Source organism: Streptopelia decaocto (assembly GCF_964273445.1).
Source record: "Streptopelia decaocto genome assembly, chromosome: 6".
Taxonomy (NCBI): domain Eukaryota; kingdom Metazoa; phylum Chordata; class Aves; order Columbiformes; family Columbidae; genus Streptopelia; species Streptopelia decaocto.
Window position 1 is genome coordinate 582572 of NC_138660.1, and position 18494 is coordinate 601065.

The 18494-nt window shown below is 56.2% G+C and overlaps 2 protein-coding genes across 3 annotated transcripts; one reads left to right on the forward strand and one right to left on the reverse strand.

Moving 5' to 3' along the window:
- Positions 1-3179: 3179 nt before the first annotated feature.
- On the reverse strand, positions 3180-5107 carry SERP1 (stress associated endoplasmic reticulum protein 1). Its single transcript, XM_082056281.1, has 3 exons — positions 4932-5107; positions 4786-4861; positions 3180-4657 (listed from the first exon to the last, which is right to left on the reverse strand). Exons 1-3 carry the CDS (start codon positions 5013-5015, stop codon positions 4617-4619), a joined length of 201 nt encoding a protein of 66 aa, XP_081912407.1. The 5' UTR covers positions 5016-5107; the 3' UTR covers positions 3180-4616.
- Positions 5108-5202: 95 nt separating this feature from the next.
- On the forward strand, positions 5203-17557 carry EIF2A (eukaryotic translation initiation factor 2A). 2 transcript variants are annotated; one of them, XM_082056278.1, is made up of 14 exons: positions 5203-5338; positions 6002-6071; positions 6394-6468; positions 7832-7983; positions 10093-10192; positions 10551-10633; positions 11494-11567; positions 11703-11847; positions 12696-12812; positions 14141-14712; positions 15917-16030; positions 16842-16967; positions 17241-17306; positions 17391-17557. In XM_082056278.1, exons 1-14 carry the CDS (start codon positions 5311-5313, stop codon positions 17454-17456), a joined length of 1788 nt encoding a protein of 595 aa, XP_081912404.1. In that variant the 5' UTR covers positions 5203-5310; the 3' UTR covers positions 17457-17557. The 2 variants fall into 2 exon arrangements, with proteins under 2 accessions (XP_081912404.1, XP_081912405.1); XM_082056279.1 differs by having other exon boundaries at positions 5205-5338; positions 7832-7950.
- The last annotated feature ends 937 nt before the right edge of the window (positions 17558-18494 follow it).

An 18494-nucleotide genomic window follows, 5' to 3' on the forward strand; every position in this document is an offset into this window, starting at 1 on the left:
CGAGAGTGCTGGTGAGGTCAGCAAAAGGGACCAGCTGGGGCGCTTGTGGGAACAGAGGCCCTGCAGTGAGGAGCTGCTGAGACCTTCCATGGGGGAGCGCCGGGGCTGTCAACACGGCCCTCGGGGGGAACAGGAGACATGTCATGCGTGGCTGAGCTCAGCGTCCTGATGGCAGACTCAGCCGAGCCCCCCCCGCGGCCGGGTCCGTGCGTGGTGTCCCCCCCGCGGGGCCGGGTCCGTGCGTGGTGTCCCCCCCCGCGGCCGGGTCCGTGCGTGGTGTCCCCCCGCGGGGCCGGGTCCGTGCGTGGTGTCCCCCCCGCGGGGCCGGGTCCGTGCGTGGTGTCCCCCCCGGGGCCGGGTCCGTGCGTGGTGTCCCCCCGCGGGGCCGGGGCCGTGCGTGGTGTCCCCCCGCGGGGCCGGGGCCGTGCGTGGTGTCCCTCCGGGGGCCGGGTCCGTGCGTGGTGTCCCTCCGGGGGCCGGGGCCGTGCGTGTCCCCGCGGCCGGGTCCGTGCGCGCCCCCGTGCAGCGCGGTGCCCGCGGGAGCTCTGCGGTGCAGCCACCTTGCACCTCTTGCGGCTGCTCTGGAGAGGGGTTTTCTCCAAAAGAAAAAAGCATTTACTAAATCTGCTCAAAACAGGGGTTAAAACAAAGACTAAACTGATTCTGCTAGAAATCCTTTGTTTGCTTTGCTCGTCTCCTACCGCTTTGGGGTTTGGTTTGAGCTTTCTCCTGCCGGTAGGCTGCACCCTGCTCCAGGTGCCAGCCCCGCGCGCTGTGCGAGCGCCGTGAAATGGCAGCGAAGGGCTGGGAGGTGCTGCCGGGCGAGGGGGGAGCAGCAGGGACGGCCGCCCTGAGCCCGGGGGTTTGATTTCGGGGAGGGGGGGAAAGGCTGTTTGGCGAATGCCGGCGGTGCTGTCGGGCTGTGCTGTCGGGCTGTGCTGTCGGGCTGTGCTGCCGGGCTGTGCTGCCGGGCTGTGCTGCCGGGCTGTGCTGTCGGGCTGTGCTGTCGGGCTGTGCTGTCGGGCTGTGCTGGCTGCTGTGCTGCTTGGTGTGCGCGGTGTCCGCGTCCTGCTGCTGTGCAGCTTCCCTTTGTTGTCCCCACGTGTGACGGAACTGGCGACGTCAGCGCTGTCCGCATGGCGTGGGGACCGTGGGGCCGGCGCTCGGGCCCGCACTGCCCCACGGGCGGTGTCCGCACGGCGTGGGGACCGTGGGGCCGGCGCTCGGGTCCGCACTGCCCCACGGGCGGTGTCCGCACGGCGTGGGGACCGTGGGGCCGGCGCTCGGGCCCGCACTGCCCCACGGGCGGTGTCCGCACGGCGCGGGCCGGGCGGTGGGCGCTGGCCGCTGCCGGTGCTCTGCCGGGCGGTGACGGTGCCTGGGGGCTCTGCAGAGCCGCTGCTGCCCGTGCTGTTCCACGGTCTGTAGTAATGGCTTTGGACTCGTTCCATAGCTGCAGCCCCACGAGCAGCAGCGGCTGGGCTGTGACGTGGGGCTGTCCCTGCGGCCGTGGGCCGGGCACGGGTGGGAGAGGCGGCGATGGCGCAGAGCACGCGCTGCTCTTGTGATCCGCCCGTGCGTTTCGCTCTGGGGACGTTGTGCTCCTGTCAGAGGACTCGGAGCTTCCCGTTGCTGCCTGATGAGCACCGGGTGACAGCCGCTGACTCCCGGCTCTGTGTCGCCGCAGCAGCCGGGCCAGCCCGTCTCCCCGGTCCCGGCCGCGGCGCCCGCGGGTCCTGCTGCCGAGGGGCTTGCTGGGCTCCGGTCCCGGGCAGCCTTGGGCTTTGTCCCCAGCTCCGGCCCCGCGGCGGCAGGTATTTCACGGGCTGCGCGGTGCGGCTGGGCCGCGGGGCCGGGGCTGCGGAACGGCCGCGGCAGTGCGGGCCGCTCGGCGGTGCGGTCTGCTCGGCGGTGCGGTCTGCTCGGCGGTGCGGGCCGCTCGGCGGTGCGGGCCGCTCGGCGGTGCGGGCCGCTCGGCGGTGCGGTCTGCTCGGCGGTGCGGGCCGCTCGGCGGTGCGGTCTGCTCGGCGGTGCGGGCCGCTCGGCGGTGCGGGCCGCTCGGCGGTGCGGTCTGCTCGGCGGTGCGGTCTGCTCGGCGGTGCGGTCTGCTCGGCGGTGCGGTCTGCTCGGCGGTGCGGGCCGCTCGGCGGTGCGGTCTGCTCGGCGGTGCGGTCTGCTCGGCGGTGCGGGCCGCTCGGCGGTGCGGTCTGCTCGGCGGTGCGGGCCGCTCGGCGGTGCGGGCCGCTCGGCGGTGCGGTCTGCTCGGCGGTGCGGTCTGCTCGGCGGTGCGGGCCGCTCGGCGGTGCCGGCCGCTCGGCGGTGCGGTCTGCTCGGCGGTGCGGTCTGCTCGGCGGTGCGGGCCGCTCGGCGGTGCGGGCCGCTCGGCGGTGCCGGCCGCGGGGCGGCGCAGCGGGCACGGAGCGGGCGGGCCCGCGGCCTCGGGCCGTTCCCGGGGCGGCTCTCCGCAGAGCCCGACCCGCCGGGGCGGCTCCTCCCGCCTCAGCCCGGCCCTGCGGAGCCGCTGCCCCAGGCCCGGCCCGTTCCGTGTCCAGCCCGAGCTCCCGCCGCGGGGCCGCGTTCCTGCACCCCCCTCACCCGGCCCCGCCACCGCGGGCTCCTCCTGCTCCTCTCTTAAGCCGCAGTGTCACACCCGGCTGGACGCGCTGAGCACGGAGAGCGCTGGTCACGGGAGGCCGTTGGTCACACGACACCGTGTGCGAGTTTCATGTGTGCAGTGAAGTCACTTGTCCTGCCTCATGTGAGGTTGCTGCAAAATAAAGACCCACTGCCCAGGAGGAATAACCGGGGGCATCCCCGTCCCCCAGCGGTCACTCCCCGTCCCCCAGCGGTCACCTCCCCGTCCCCCAGCGGTCACCTCGCACGCATCCCGTGCTCACACGAGCCCGAGGCTGCCGGCGGTGCCGGAAGCTGCCGCGTTACACACGGGCAAAGCGAAGGTCGGTGTCTGCGGTGCAGCCCCCAGGAGCCAGACCAGCGCCGCGGGAGCAGCCGCTGAGCCCACAGGGGACAGGCTGGTCCCAGGGGACGCGGAGCTGCACCCGCTCACCCCCAGCCCGGACCAACACGGGGGCTCCAGCCACAAAGCAACTCGTCTCAGGAAAAAGCGAGTTAAGCTGCATGCAGGACAAAGTGGCGTAAGGCTCCAAAACAAACACAACTCGATTTGAAAAGAGCTTTATTTAAAATGAGAGATCACACACGCTTCCCCCATCACCACTTACAAAATAAGCTTGTCCAAGCACAGGAACATCCATCAGCTCGCGCGGCTCGGGGCTGGGGCCGCTGCTCCTCTCCAGCCCCGGTGATTTAATATGAAATATGACAACTCATACAAAAGATCAGCTCCTTCACAGCTAACAGGCATGTAATTAACCTCTACAGAAACCTCTTCCTATCACTTGTAACATAACCAGATTTTAAATTTGTCTTCTGCTAAGAAACCTCAAAAAAAAGAAGGAATCTTCCTGCAGCAGCTGCGCACGCAGCCCAGCGTCAGCCCGCCTGGGTCCCAGCACAGCCAGCGGCCACCGCCGGGCCCGGGCCGCCGGCCACGAGATACGGCCAGCAGCAGCAGCTTCCACTGTGATCTCGTTAGGGATGCGAGGAGGGGGGTGTTTTCTTTATTTCTTCAGTAATCACTAAGGAGGAGCTGTGGCCATCCATAGGGAAGCAGTTAAGAACTGGATCCATCACTAGATGAAATGGAGTTGAAAGCAGGATTTACCTTAAATAGGATTAAATACGTATCGCAAGACATACCACACGCTGCAGACGCCGCACGGAGAAGCAGGACTGTGGGCAGGAGGGGCAGCGTCGCGGTGCCTGCGCGGAGCGTTCCCACGCAGCACCGTCACATCGGCACCGTCACCGCCGGTCGAGCGTTGTCCAGGAGCGCTCAGGGCGGGCACGGCGGGAGGCGCTCGGCGCTCCGAGGCTCCGGCGTCAGCTCGTGTCGCAAACAGCGGCTGCTCGGTCCTGCCGGTTCCTAATTGAGTAACACCCACTAACTCTATACAAACAAGCATTTTGTATGTATTAGGATAAGAGGCATAGGATGAAGGTTTCCTTGCAGTAAGCGTTGGAGCGCTAACGCACTGCTGCATGCTGCAGTGAGACTACGCGGACAGAGGGGACGACGCACTTTGGTAAGCTACAGCCCAACCGCTTCGCTACGAACATGCTCCGCGCTCCAGCGACTACAAAAGCCCCGGCTTCTGACTTAAATAAAACCATTTCCAGCTATACAGAGGCTCAAACAGATCCCAAAAGCGGCGTTTACAGCAGATGGCGGTTCCTAAGTATCTACATGGCGCGCAGCGTGGCGGGGCCGCACGCTGCGCTCAATAAGTGGGTCCAGGACCGCAGGTCAACAACAGACTTTTATTGCTTTGTACATGTGGTGCTGGTCAAGGCACTGAGGCACGGGCTAGAAAACTCGGAATGACTCGTGAAGGGACCTGGAATGCGCGGCGGCCGGTGCCGGTGCCGGTGCCGGGCGCGGCTCCGCGGCGGCTGCTGCGGGAAGCGGGGCCGGCGGCGCCGGGGGCGGGACAGTCCGTGCTGCGGCGGGGCGGCCGCTCCCCGCGGCGCGCCGCTCACATGCCCATGCGGATGCTCTGGATGATCTGGAAGATGGCTGCAAGAGAGCGGAGGGCGCGATGGCCGAGCGGCGCCCCGGGACGCGGCGGCCGCCCGGGGGTGTCCCGGGGGTGTCCCGGGGGTGTCCCGGGGGTGTCCCCGGGCCCGCCCCGCCCGCCCGCTTACCTGATCCGCAAACCACGAAGATGAAGAGCGCCAGCAGCCATGGCCCGACCGACGCCTTCTCCTCCGGGGCCGTCCTCTGCGGGCACAGCACCGCGTCAGCCCGGCCCGGCCCCCGCCCGGCCCGCCCCGCCCGGCCCCCCGCGCACCGAGGTCTTGGCGACGTTCCCGCGCTGGGTGATGTTCTTGCTGTGCTTCTCGTTGGCCATGCGGATGCGCTGCTTGGCCACCATGGTGCGCCGGGCCCGCGGCTGCTCCGGCTCCGCCGCTGCCAGCGTCAGCACCGCGCGGCGCCGCCCGCCGGAAACACGCGCCGCCGCGGGGCGGGGCCGCCGCCCGCCGCCAACCCGCGCGCCCGCCGGCGGGGCTTCCGGAGCGGCGCGCGCCGCGGCGGGCGGAAGCGGCCGCCCCGCGTCACGTGCCCGCGCCCCCCCGCCCCGCCCGCCCCCGCGGCGCGCGACGTGGACGTCTCTGGGGCGGCCGCGCCGCCGCTCAACCGGAAGCGGAAGTCGAAGCCTCCGCGCCAAGATGGCGCCGCCCGCGCCGCTGCTGGCAGGTGCGCGGGGCCCGGGCGGTGTGGGCGGGACCGGGACCGGGACCGGGAGCGGCGGGGCTGCGGCAGGACGGGCGGGCGGCGCCGGGCCGGGCCGAGGCGGCACGGTGCCCTCCAGCGCCCGCCGCCGCTCTCCTCCCCGGGACGCGCCGCAGCGGCGTGGCCGGGCCGGGTCCCGCTGCCCGCTGCTCTGCCCGGGCAGGGCTCTGCCGCCCTGCCGCTGCCCCGCGGTCACGCTCAGGCCCTGCCCGGGCCGGGCCTCCCCGGGCCGCCGCGGCAGCCGCCCGGTCTGCTTGATCTGCTTTTCTGCCGGGAAAATCCGGGGAACAGCGTCTAAACATCACGGGAACGGTTTCACTGCGGGGCTGCCAGGGAGGCTGCGGGGCCCCCGCCCCGCGTGTTCCTGGCGGCGCCGCCCCCGCCCCGCGTGTTCCTGCCGGCGCTGCCCCCGCCCCGCGTGTTCCTGCCGGCGCTGCCCCCGCCCCGCGTGTTCCTGCCGGCGCTGCCCGGGTGTCTCATCACAATTTACATCTTAATTTTCTTTACAGCCTTCTCATTTATTCTACAATGTGAGGGGGGGAAGGCGCACGCAGGTCTCGAGATTCACAGAGTAGGAAAAGCTTTTGCTTTGGGCAGTTTTCTGAATTTGCTTGTTGATTCTTGCAGTGAGGGGATCCGAAGGGCTTTACATGGTGAACGGGCCGCCCAGTTTCGCAGAGAGCACCGCCTTTCCAAGGTACTGTTGTTAACGCCAATTTTGACCTTTTACACCAGGGTAGTAGTTTTCTAAAAAGGAAAGGTAGACTCCAGAATCGAAAAATGTACAAGTGATGTTTTTCTTAGTGTCAATAATCAGAAAAGGGATGTTTTTGGAGGTTTTGCGGGTGCCTGGCACCCGTTGCCCAGGTGGTCATCGCTGAGCAGTTGCAGAGCGGGGTGCACAAGGTGCTGCTGCGGGGCGCAGCGGGAAAACCCGCGTGTGGCTCTTTATTTCTGTTAAAAATACCTTAACGTATGCAGTATGTCTGAGTGCTAATGTGCATTTCTTGTTTCTTCAGGGACTCTGGAAAAAACTGCAAAGCTATTGCTTTTAGTAAGGACGGTTCCCTCTTCGCCTGGTGCAATGGAGAAAAGTTGGTACTTTTTATGATATGAATAGTTTAGTTTGTATTAGATAAACTGGGTCAATGATGCCCCATTTACTCCTATCTGTGTAAAGGCTATCGCTGTTCGTGACAGTGTTTGCATACACGCTTTAAGTGCAGTTTATTGTTGCATTATTTGCAGGAGTGGCTTGTTTCCTGAATACTTACTGTTTTTCTCATGTATATAATGCATTCCTTCCCATGCAATCTGGATGTGCTTGGGTTTGTTTTTAGTTTTCCATAATTCCCAGTGTGAAAGTGCCTGGTTTGCTGGGATTAATCTGTTAGCAGAGTTTGCAGAAAATGAAGAGTCTGTGCACCTCATGCACAAACATCACGAGGTTTCTTTTCTAAATAGCAGGCGCATTGTGGCGTTCACTAGAGATGGCCCTTTATGGGCGGGCATCACGGATGGTGCTGTGACCAGGTGATAAAGCCGCCTCTGAAATGTCGCTGTTCTTACTAACAGGTTGAAAACCCTGCCAAAGTATGTACTGATACCATTTAGCCATTTATTTTAAAGTAGGCAGCTTAGACATAGGATTCATTAATTTCACTGTTGTTTCTGGTTCTCCAAAATGTCTGAACTCTTCATTTTTCTTCAAAAACTTCATTTTTGTCAATTGGAAACGCCCATTTCTGGAAAATGTTTGTGGGGAAAAATGTTTTTCAGACAGTGGGGTTGTATATCCAGACGCCCAACTCTAAATGCGACTGTTCCAATGGCAGATCTTTCCAGTCCTGCCCCGCCTCTCTGCTTTGGGTCTTTGCACCTTCACTGGGGGGAGCAGTTTGGGAGATGCTGGGACGCGTGGGACGTGACCCCTGGTGTCTGTGGGTCCCGCGTGGGGCGCAGAGCTGCGCTGGGCCTGTCCGTGCAGCTGCCTGAGCTGGGCTTGTTGTTGTCCAGCTCCCAGCCTCAAGAGCCCAACTCTTAATTGTCATACACTTATACATGAAAGACCTGTAAAAATACGTGGGCAAAATGCGTGTTCTAGTTTGGTTAGAATCCTTCTGTCAGCCGTTGCTCAACTCCAGCGCTGGGGAAGCGTGGATGGACTCTGCAGATAGACTGTACTTGTTTCTGCTTCAGAGTTCATACACTGCAGATAAAAATATGGGATATGCTTTGAGCATGTGCATAGTTTCTGTTGTGCTTGGGTGTCTGGTTTTAAAGTGCGTCATTGCAAACGTTTAGTAAAAGCAAGAGGGGAGAAAAAAACTCTCCTGATTTTGTTACACTGGCCAAATTTGGAACAGTTCTAGAAGAGTCAAATACACGAAAAGCTACCTTGGCTATTAGGTAACTACTGTAAGCATGTTTGATTGAAATGGCATCTCTTGGTTCCAGAGTAAACGTCGTCCATGTCACCAGTGCTGAGCTGCTGCGTTCCTTTGATCTCCCAAAGACAGTTTGCCTTGAGTTCTCGCCAAAGAACACGGTCCTGGCCACATGGCAGCCCTACACAAGTGAGTGCGCTACCGGCTGGAGACCTGCATGGGGTAACTCACACCTGAATTGGGTTTGCAGGCTTCGCATTACCCGCCTCGGCACTGCGGCCTCTGCCAGCTGGGTGAGCAGTGCAGCAAATTCAGGGGTAGTCGGGTGTCCAGCGAGGAGGGAGGGATGGAGCTTCTGAAAGCGTCTGCTGTCGACCACTCTCACAAACACTGGATCAGAGAGCACGAACTAGCAGTTACTCTACTGAGTAAATCATATGTTTCTAAAACTGGCGAACTGATGTTAGTGCAGACAGTGTGTTTGGATAATGTGCTGTTTGAGCAGTTCATGTTCATGGATGGACAAGGAAAACTGTGGGCTGTCTGAGTGGTTGTGTCCACACCGGCATGGCCATGTGGAGCGTTCCCCATCAGCAGAGGCAGTTTGCTGTGCTCTGCGGGGCCGACGATCCTGATGGGACAGCGGAGACGTGTGTCTGAAGCTGCGGGTGGAAAGGCTTGCCCAGACAGACAGGGCTGGCACGAGCTGCGCGAGTGGGGCGGCCTGGGACAGGGCGGCTGGGACACGAGCTGGGTGAGTGGGACGGTCTGGGACAGGGTGGGTGGGACACGAGCTGTGTGAGTGGGACGGTCTGGGACAGGGCGGCTGGGACACGAGCTGTGTGAGTGGGACGGTCTGGGACAGGGCAGGTGGGACACGAGCTGTGTGAGTGGGACGGTCTGGGACAGGGCGGCTGGGACACGAGCTGTGTGAGTGGGACGGTCTGGGACAGGGCAGGTGGGACACGAGCTGTGTGAGTGGGACGGTCTGGGACAGGGCGGCTGGGACACGAGCTGGGTGAGTGGGGCGGTCTGGGACAGGGTGGGTGGGACACGAGCTGTGTGAGTGGGACGGTCTGGGACAGGGCGGCTGGGACACGAGCTGTGTGAGTGGGACGGTCTGGGACAGGGCGGCTGGGACACGAGCTGTGTGAGTGGGACGGTCTGGGACAGGGCAGGTGGGACACGAGCTGTGTGAGTGGGGCGGTCTGGGACAGGGCGGCTGGGACACGAGCTGTGTGAGTGGGACGGTCTGGGACAGGGCGGCTGGGACATGAGCTGGGTGAGTGGGACGGTCTGGGACAGGGCAGCTGGGACACGAGCTGGGTGAGTGGGGTGGTCTGGGACAGGGCGGGTGGGACACGAGCTGCGTGAGTGGGACGGTCTGGGACAGGGCGGGTGGGACACGAGCTGTGTGAGTGGGGCGGTCTGGGACAGGGCGGCTGGGACATGAGCTGTGTGAGTGGGACGGTCTGGGACAGGGTGGGTGGGACACGAGCTGTGTGAGTGGGACGGTCTGGGACAGGGCGGCTGGGACACGAGCTGGGTGAGTGGGACGGTCTGGGACAGGGCGGGTGGGACACGAGCTGTGTGAGTGGGACGGTCTGGGACAGGGCGGCTGGGACACGAGCTGTGTGAGTGGGACGGTCTGGGACAGGGCAGCTGGGACACGAGCTGTGTGAGTGGGACGGTCTGGGACAGGGTGGCTGGGACGTGAACTGTATGAGTGGGACGGTCTGGGACAGGGCGGGTGGGACACGAGCTGTGTGAGTGGGACGGTCTGGGACAGGGCGGGTGGGACACGAGCTGCGTGAGTGGGACGGTCTGGGACAGGGTGGCTGGGACGCAGCAGCACGAGTGACAGGACCGACGGGGCTGTTGGAGAGCTGGTGGTGCTGGACAGGCTGTGGTGTCCAGAGCTCAAACCCAGCAGAGCCGTTCTGTACGGACTGCAGACAGCACTGTGACTGCAGCGTGGGAGACAAAATGCATCGCGTTCTTATGAGAGCAAAACGTGGGAGCACAGAACATAGCTACGACGCTTGCCAAGCTTTGGATTTTGATTAAAAAACACATTAAAAAGGCTGTCCTCCTGTCCGTGGTCCTTGTAATGGGCGCAGAAACCCAACACATCAAATGTTAGTTCTTTCTATAGGCTGAAAGGCTCCTGTGAATAGCTAAAGCGATCAGCAGCGCGGGGTTTAGTCCCCAGGGGGTGAGATGCGGCTCGTTAGAAGTTTACACCTGTTTGGTTGCTTGTGGGACGCTGAGATGGAACCTCATCGTGGTGGAGCAGATTTATCCCCCCTGTAACCCGTGTTTCTTTTGCAGCTGCTAAAGATGGCACCGCGGGGGTGCCCAACCTGCAGCTTCACGATGTGAAAACTGGAAAATGTCTGAAATCTTTCATCCAGAAAAAGATGCAGAACTGGTAAATAAGTTTTCCAGATGCTTGCTCATTGTTTGCAGAGAAATGTTTCCAAAGTCTGATCCAGTAAATAGAGCTTGTAGTGTGGCGTTGGCTTGCAGAATACTGCCTGCTACTGGCTGTGTAGTGTCTGTGCTTGGAGGTATCTTTGTGCATAGTTACATTTGTTCATTTCTTAGCATGAATCAGCATTCTGCACCACAGAGAAATCTGGTTGTGTATCTTTTACTGTGCAGGTGTCATGTGTCCATTTGAAACGTGTTGTGTTTGAACCTGCTTGCATTTCAAAATGTAGGAAGAAAACTCCTGGGCTGCTGAAGACGAGCAGCGTTCAGTGTTTGTTCCATTCCTGCTGACACAGGTGTCCTTGCTGGGCAGATGACGAGAGCGTTTGTGCCAGGAACGTGAACAACGAAGTGCACTTCTTCGAAAACAACGACTTCAGTACGCAAGTATTTCTATGGGATGCTTCCATTTGGGCATCTTCTTTTGGGTGGTTTTTTTCGCTTTCTATTTTTTTCCTCATTTCTTCTTTGCTTCCTTTTTTATTTGAAATATTGCCTGAATTCTATTTGCATTTGGAATTCAGAATTGTTATGTTTTCATTAAGTATGTTTTCACTTTCTTCTTTGTCCTTTCAGTGACTTATCTAGTATGAAATGTACCTAATTTTCAGTTAAAGAGGCCTGATTTTATATTATTTCTCGTGTAATGAGATCCAGAAAACTGTCAATAGAGAACGCGATCTGTGATTGCTTCTTTGGGTTGTGTGTATTCTGTCAATGAGCTGTTAAAAACGCCTCATTAGAAGATTTATATTGATGGCAAAAATGAAGTTGTGAAGCTGGAGCATTTTCCTTCAAGGAAACTTATTACTAGTGGTAGAATATTCAGAGTCAACAGAGGTCGGAAAGGGGAAGAAAAAAGCAGGAAGATGAAAATGAATTAGAACAGAAATGCAAAGGAATGAAAGCGAGCTGCCGGAGGGGCGCAGGGTGTGCGGGCTGGTTTGGTGGCGACGCTCGCCGCAGCGCCGTGCCCGCCCCGGCTGCCTCGCTGCTGGAGCCCACGAGCCTGCGGGCTGGCTTTCAGACCCAGGCGCAGTTCAGGATGGTTTTGTACATAAAAACGTGGGGTGAGACGGGAAGATAATGGTTGTTTGTCCACGGAAAGCAGCCCTTTGTGATGATGTATGCTGTTAATTGTCAGTGATCCAGACCCATGAAGAGGCTCAGTTAAATAATCCGGGCGAGCGTGGTTTGTCGTTAACCTCATCGCATCTCTGACTTTTTCTCTTTTTTCAGATACTATTGCAAATAAACTGCATTTGCAAAAGGTTAATGATTTTGTGTTATCTCCAGGAGCGCAGCCAACGAAGGTACTTCTGATGCTGTTTCCAATTTTTTCCTTGATTTTCTTAAAAAATGACTGTACTTTGAGTACACTGTACTAGTATTGAATAGAGCCTGCGCTCCCAGTGTCCCCTGCAGCCAGGTCCTGTGCTGTGTTGCAGGTTGCCGTGTATGTTCCGGGCAGCAAAGGGGCGCCGTCCTTCGTCAGGCTGTACCAGTACCCCAACTTTGGCGGCCCCCAGTCCGCACTGGCCAACAAGAGTTTCTTCAAAGCGGACAAGGTGACGATGCTCTGGAACAAGAAAGGTACAACAGCTGCGTATTTCAGCTTGTATATTCTACCCTGGGGGGATTTAAGGGCTTTGTTTGCTGTGTGGGGCCTTGTGGTTAATTGGCAGGTGCAGGACCGTTCTGCAGATATCATTAGTGCCACGGCAGCGTGAACGCTCAGAACTTCCCTGTGGTGACTTGTGGTTTTGTGTATTGTAACTGAGAGTGTTCTATGTGTCGGTAAATTTTGCAGTTGAATAGCAAATTCAAACTGAATTCTGCGTTCTGTGATGATAATGCATTTAGACTGTAAACATAAAATTACACCAGAGCATAAACTGTTCTTAACCTGTAGAATTGTATTATATATGCACAGACATATCACAGTGGGGACAACTTGCTCCGTCCTCGGTGGCCTTCACTGCTTGTTAGCAATGACCTGTTTCAGAGTAGTTTTGTAAAAGCCATTTTACTTCAGCCCACATTGAGTGGAATACAGAGAAGGTATTAAACACCTGTAGAAACCACACGTGGGCACAGAGTTTTAGATAAAATAGATGCACATGCAAGAGCTGCTGATGAAACACTTTATTCAAAGGCTGATCAGGTACTTGTTCCTGTCTTGGGTGAATATCTATTTAATGGCTGCAAAAGTATGTTCACTTTCTCATAATTGAACAATGAATGAATAAGCTTGACTTGCGCTTTTCATCTCAGAAAGGAAGATATTGGTTCCATTTATGAAAAAAATAAATCCAGAAGAGAACGTGACCAGCACGGCTATGCAAGCAACCAGCCAGAATTCATAACCAAACCAATTTGGCTTTGTTTGTGGTAGTCTGGGAAATAGTTGTATTGAAATGCCTCTGTGTCTGTTCCTTTAGCCACTGCTGTGCTGGTGATAGCGAGTACGGACGTCGATAAAACAGGCGCCTCGTACTACGGAGAGCAGACTCTGCACTACATCGCCACCAACGGAGAGAGCGCCGTCGTACAGTTGCGTGAGTAGCTCTCGGGTGGTTTTTCCTTGACTTGTAGCTCTCGATAGTGGGAATTGCTGTTCCAGCTTTTGGTTCATGTACAAGGGGTTTTGTTTGGTAGTGTAATGAAGTCACCTTTAAAAAAATGAGGTGCTCTTAGCAAATAATCCTTCACCAGAATTTTTTTTTTAATCTGGAGTAAGGTGTGTGGGGTTTTCACAGAATCTCAGAGCGTCAGGGGTTGAAGGGCCTGGAAAGCTCATCCAGTGCAATCCCCCCGTGGAGCAGGAACACCCAGCTGAGGTTACACAGGAAGGTGTCCAGGCGGGTTGGAATGTCTGCACAGAAGGAGACTCCACAACCTCCCCTCAGTGGGAAGAAGTTTCTTCTCAAATTTAAGTGGAACCTCTTGTGTTCCAGTTTGCACCCATTGCCCCTTGTCCTGTCACTGGTTGTCACCAGAAGAGCCTGGCTCCATCCTCCTGACACTCCCTCTTCCCATATTGATCCCCATGAATGAGTCCCCCCTCAGTCTCCTCTTGTCCAGCTCCAGAGCCCCAGCTCCCTCAGCCTTTCCTCACACGGGAGATGCTCCACTCCCTGCAGCATCTTGGTGGCTGCGCTGGACTCTCTGCAGCAGTTCCCTGTCCTGCTGGAGCTGAGGGGCCACAACTGGGCACAATATTCCAGGTGTGGTCTCCCCAGGGCAGAGCAGAGGGGCAGGAGAACCTCTCTGACCCACTGACCACCCCCTTCTAACCCACCCCAGGTGCCATTGGCTTCCTGGCCACAAGGGCCCAGTGCTGGCTCATGGTCACCCTGCGGTCCCCAGGACCCCCAGGTCCCTTTCCCCTACGCTGCTCTCTAATAGGTCATTCCCCATACTGTGTGGGACCACAGTCCAAAGATAATTTAGATCAGTATTTCACTGAGCTATGTCATATTTCTTAGATTAAAACAAAAGAGGATCTAGTATCCAGCTGGTATAAAACTCCTGTTTTTGCAGGTTTCCAGTGGGACAGTTTGAGAAGGTCCTGAGAGATCATACTTGAATAACGAGGAAAAATAATACAGGATTGTTTTTACATGAGAAAAATATGCTTACTGTTAAAGTGCTGATGCTGACCCTGCAGAGGTAATTCGGAACGGCTGCAGTTATTGTTGTTAACTACACTTACCAGGAGATGAAATGCTGTTTCTACCTCATTGTTAGCAGAATTCATTTTCACTGTCAATAATTAGGCTGCAGCATTTTAGCAAAGCGTGAAGTTAAGAATATCTATTATTTTTGCTCGCACTGGAAAGATACAGTCTCCTAACAACAGCTGCATATTTTCCTTTTCCTTTAGCAAAAAATGGCCCTATTTATGATGTTGTGTGGAACCCCAATTCTGTCGAGTTCTGTGCTGTGTATGGTTTTATGCCTGCCAAAGCGACCGTTTTTAATCTGAAATGTGACCCTGTGTTTGATTTTGGAACCGGTCCTCGCAACGCTGCCTACTACAGCCCCCAGGGCCACGTCCTGGTGCTGGCGGGATTCGGGAACCTCAGGGGCCAGATGGAAGTGTGGGACGTCAAAAGCTACAAACTCATTTCCAAGCCGGTGGCCTCGGACTCCACGTACTTCGCGTGGTGCCCCGACGGGGAGCACATCGTGACGGCCACGTGCGCGCCGCGGCTGCGCGTCAGCAACGGCTACAAGGTCTGGCACTACACGGGCCCCGTGCTGCACAGCCACGCGGTGCCGCCCGGCCAGGAGCTGTGGCACGTGTGCTGGCAGCCCTGCCCCGACGGCGCCTTCCCGGCGCAGGCCGTGAAGTACCAGGCGGTGCCCGGCGAGCTGCCCGGCGCCGAGCCCAGGCCCGCCCAGGCCTACAGACCTCCCGCCCTGAGGAACAGACCCGCCGCCAGCTCCAAGCTTGTGAGTACGCAGCTCAGCGCGCTCTGCTGCTCTGTCTCGCGGCTTCGCCTGCCTGGGGAGCTTGGCCTCAAATACGTGTGTGGTTAATGAGAAATGTTACAAGAGTGGGCAGGCTGACAGTAACACAGGGGGGTCTTGAGAGGTTTTCTGGATAATTCTCTTTGGCACTTCACTTGCCATGGGCAAGAATGTGTGCTAGAAAACCGAAATGTCTTGGGTCCACATACTCTCCTTTTGCAAAGCCGTTTGCAAACTTTAAAACCACTCTCTACAACATGCACTGGAAGGATAAACGGCAGCCCGGGTTTATAGTGACACTGGGTACTCCAGTTCACTCTGATTTGGGTGACCCGACTGACCAGTCTAACCCAGCGAGACAGGGTTGACTGTCCTCCCAATGCTGCCGTTTTTTAGGTGAGTTTACTGGCCAGAAGGTGGTCACACTGTTAGCAAGCCAGCTGCAGTTCGAACAGGTTTCAGTGTGGTGGCCTGTTTGTCTGATCAGTTTCCTTTCTGCACGTTTTCAAAGTAGGCTGAGTATCAAGTAATCACATTTAACAATTGCACCCTTGATGTGTGAGTCTTGGGGAGCTTTGAGTCTTGTGCTTTTGAAGGAAAGGCAGCTGGTGAGGAGTCTGTTAATCATCCTAATGTCTGATTTGGCAAATGAGCAACAAGCTGAAGCAGTAGAGAAAAGATGCATAAATAAAATCGTTCTGGTTACTTATATGGGCAAGAAATCTTGTCACATGCATTAAATCAATCCATTAAACCAATCCACCTCCTCAATTAACCATTATCTTAAAAAAAAGAAGACTAAACAGTGCCCCCTTTCAGCCCTGCTAAATGCCCCCACCCCCCTGAGAAATCCCACCTCATCTCCCCTCCCAGCAACCCACTTTTCCCTTCTTGTCACTAGGAGTTTGAGTTAGAAAGCAAAACACCAAGTTTCAGTCATTTTGTACTGTTTCATTCCTCTTTGATTTTCCCCAGGACAGAAAACATTACAATGTTGTTATTTTGTCAGAAATCGTTAAACCTTCAGGACATGCAGGGTAGTTCCGTCCAAACTTGTGAACGGATGAGTTTGAAACCCTTTTCACACTGTCTTCTGCTACTCCAAAGAGAAAGGGCATGTCTTTCCTTTTCTTTCTTTCCATCATGAGTATGGGTTTCCTAACTGTTACCTTTGCAAACCCTGCAGCATGAGGACGAGCCGCCGCAGAACATGAAGCAGCTGGGAAGCAGCGATAAGCCGCTCTCCAAAACGGCTCTCAAGAATCAAAGGAAACATGAAGCGAAGAAAGCTGCTAAGCAGGTACTGCAGAAGTGTTGCTGTCAAGGATAACGTTCCTGAGTTTTCACAAATGCCCCGATGGGTCTCGGAGCCGTGGCTGTTGGGTGCACCAAGAGCCCTCCACATGTTTTGCATGTGCTGAGTCTTGGGGAGGTACAGACTAAAGCAGGTACAAGGGGATGACTTGACAGCAGCACCTGTGGTGAGCTGCCGTGGGTGCTGACATCGGCGCTCACATCAGTAACTGCCCGTCCCCTGTCCCGCTCTCACGGTTTGTCCAGTGTTGGGGTGAGAACGGACTCACTCTGCTCTGTCTGCTCAGCAGGGCCGGGCTGAGCCGCCTTATCAGGGCAGAGCAGAGAGAGCCTGTCCTGGGTCATCTCTGGCTGCTCTTTGGCTGGGTACATAAACACCAGCCGTCCAACTTCTCCAAACTTCCGAAGCAATCATTTCTTTCCATAAGATTTTTTAAATTTCTTACACTGGTTTTGGGTCCTGTCTTTTATTTTAGAGACAGTGACCCACCAGTCTGTTAATGCAATACTTGTGTTTGTCATGTCACCCTTGCTAACATTTCCCTGTGCTACCTACGGCTGATGGCTTGAGAAAGTAGGAGTTAAACAGCATGTAGATAGCCCTTTTTTCATGGAGAACACGTACACAGGTAATACAATTAATCAAAGCAAATAACCTACAAATGCTGGAGAACACCAGCAAACTAGAGAAAGAAGAAACATATAAATGGATCCCTTGAAATTATTGAAGACACTTTGCAGCTCCTTTGTAATCCAAGGTGTTTTCTAGATAACGTGTGTATTTCGTTTATTTGCAGGAGGCCAAAGCTGATGCGAACCAGGAATCGGCGCAGTCGGTGCCGCAGAACGCGCCGCGGAACGCCGCGCCCGCTGTCACCTCGGGAGATCCCGAGGTTGACAAGAAGATCAAGAATTTAAAAAAGGTGAGGGCTTTTTTATCCTATGCACAGCAGATTTCCCGAAGAGCTGGCCTGTAAGATCCAGTCTGATGCTACGGTGACTTGAGCTGTGTAGGGTAACATTTAATAGAAGGTAATTTCCTGAGGCTGTAAAGGGGCGTCCTGTGCTTTTCCATCCTGTAAAGCAGTAGAGGCCGCTCGTGGGACTGAAGGTCTGTCGGGCTTAGGCTGTTTCTTCTGTTTTCGGTTCACAAATATATTTCTGTTAGTGTAGTTTGTTTGTTTGTTTGTTTACAGAAACTAAAGGCAATTGAGCAGCTGAAAGAACAAGCAGCTGCTGGCAAACAGCTGGAGAAAAATCAGGTACTGTTCAGATGTATGCAGTTCACTCAGGTTTTGTTTTATGGTGAGGTACAGCTGTGACACCGGGTGCTGCTTTTGTTCTAGCTGGAGAAGATTCAGAAAGAAGCTGCTCTTCTTCAGGAGCTGGAGGACCTGGAGCTGGGTCTTTAAAACTTCATGGAAATCCAGTGCAGTGTTAACACAAAGTTCCTGGAAGATAGTAATTTGTACTAACTTGAACACAATAAAATGAGGATGCGAAACTCCACAGACGTGCTGCACACTTGCATCTTAAAAAGCTTTCCTAAAGATTTTGCACATGTGAAGCTGTCAGCAGGTACTGAGTGTTGTGTCGGCCGGTTCTGCTGCTGTTCAATGTGAGTGTGTGTGTGAGTGTGTGTGTGAGTGTGTGTGTGAGTGTGTGTGTGAGTGTGTGTGTGTGAGTGTGTGTGTGTGAGTGTGTGTGTGTGAGTGTGTGTGTGTGAGTGTGTGTGTGTGAGTGTGTGTGTGTGAGTGTGTGTGTGTGAGTGTGTGTGTGAGTGTGTGTGAGTGAGTGTGTGTGAGTGTGTGTGAGTGTGTGTGAGTGTGTGTGAGTGTGTGTGAGTGTGTGTGAGTGTGTGTGTGTGAGTGTGTGTGAGTGTGTGTGAGTGTGTGTGAGTGTGTGTGTGTGAGTGTGTGTGTGTGAGTGTGTGTGAGTGTGTGTGAGTGTGTGTGAGTGTGTGTGAGTGTGTGTGAGTGTGTGTGAGTGTGTGTGAGTGTGTGTGAGTGTGTGTGAGTGTGAGTGAGAGTGTGAGAGTGTGAGAGTGTGAGAGTGTGAGAGTGTGAGAGTGTGAGAGTGTGAGAGTGTGAGAGTGTGTGAGAGAGTGTGAGTGTGTGAGAGAGTGTGTGTGTGTGAGAGAGTGTGTGTGTGAGTGTGTGTGTGAGTGTGTGTGTGAGTGTGTGTGTGAGTGTGTGTGTGAGTGTGTGTGTGAGTGTGTGTGTGAGTGTGTGAGTGTGTGAGTGTGTGAGTGTGTGAGTGTGTGAGTGTGTGTGTGTGTGAGTGTGTGAGTGTGTGAGTGTGTGAGTGTGTGAGTGTGTGAGTGTGTGAGTGTGTGAGTGTGTGAGTGTGTGAGTGTGTGAGTGTGTGAGTGTGTGAGTGTGTGAGTGTGTGAGTGTGTGAGTGTGTGAGTGTGTGAGTGTGTGTGTGTGTGAGTGTGTGTGTGTGAGAGT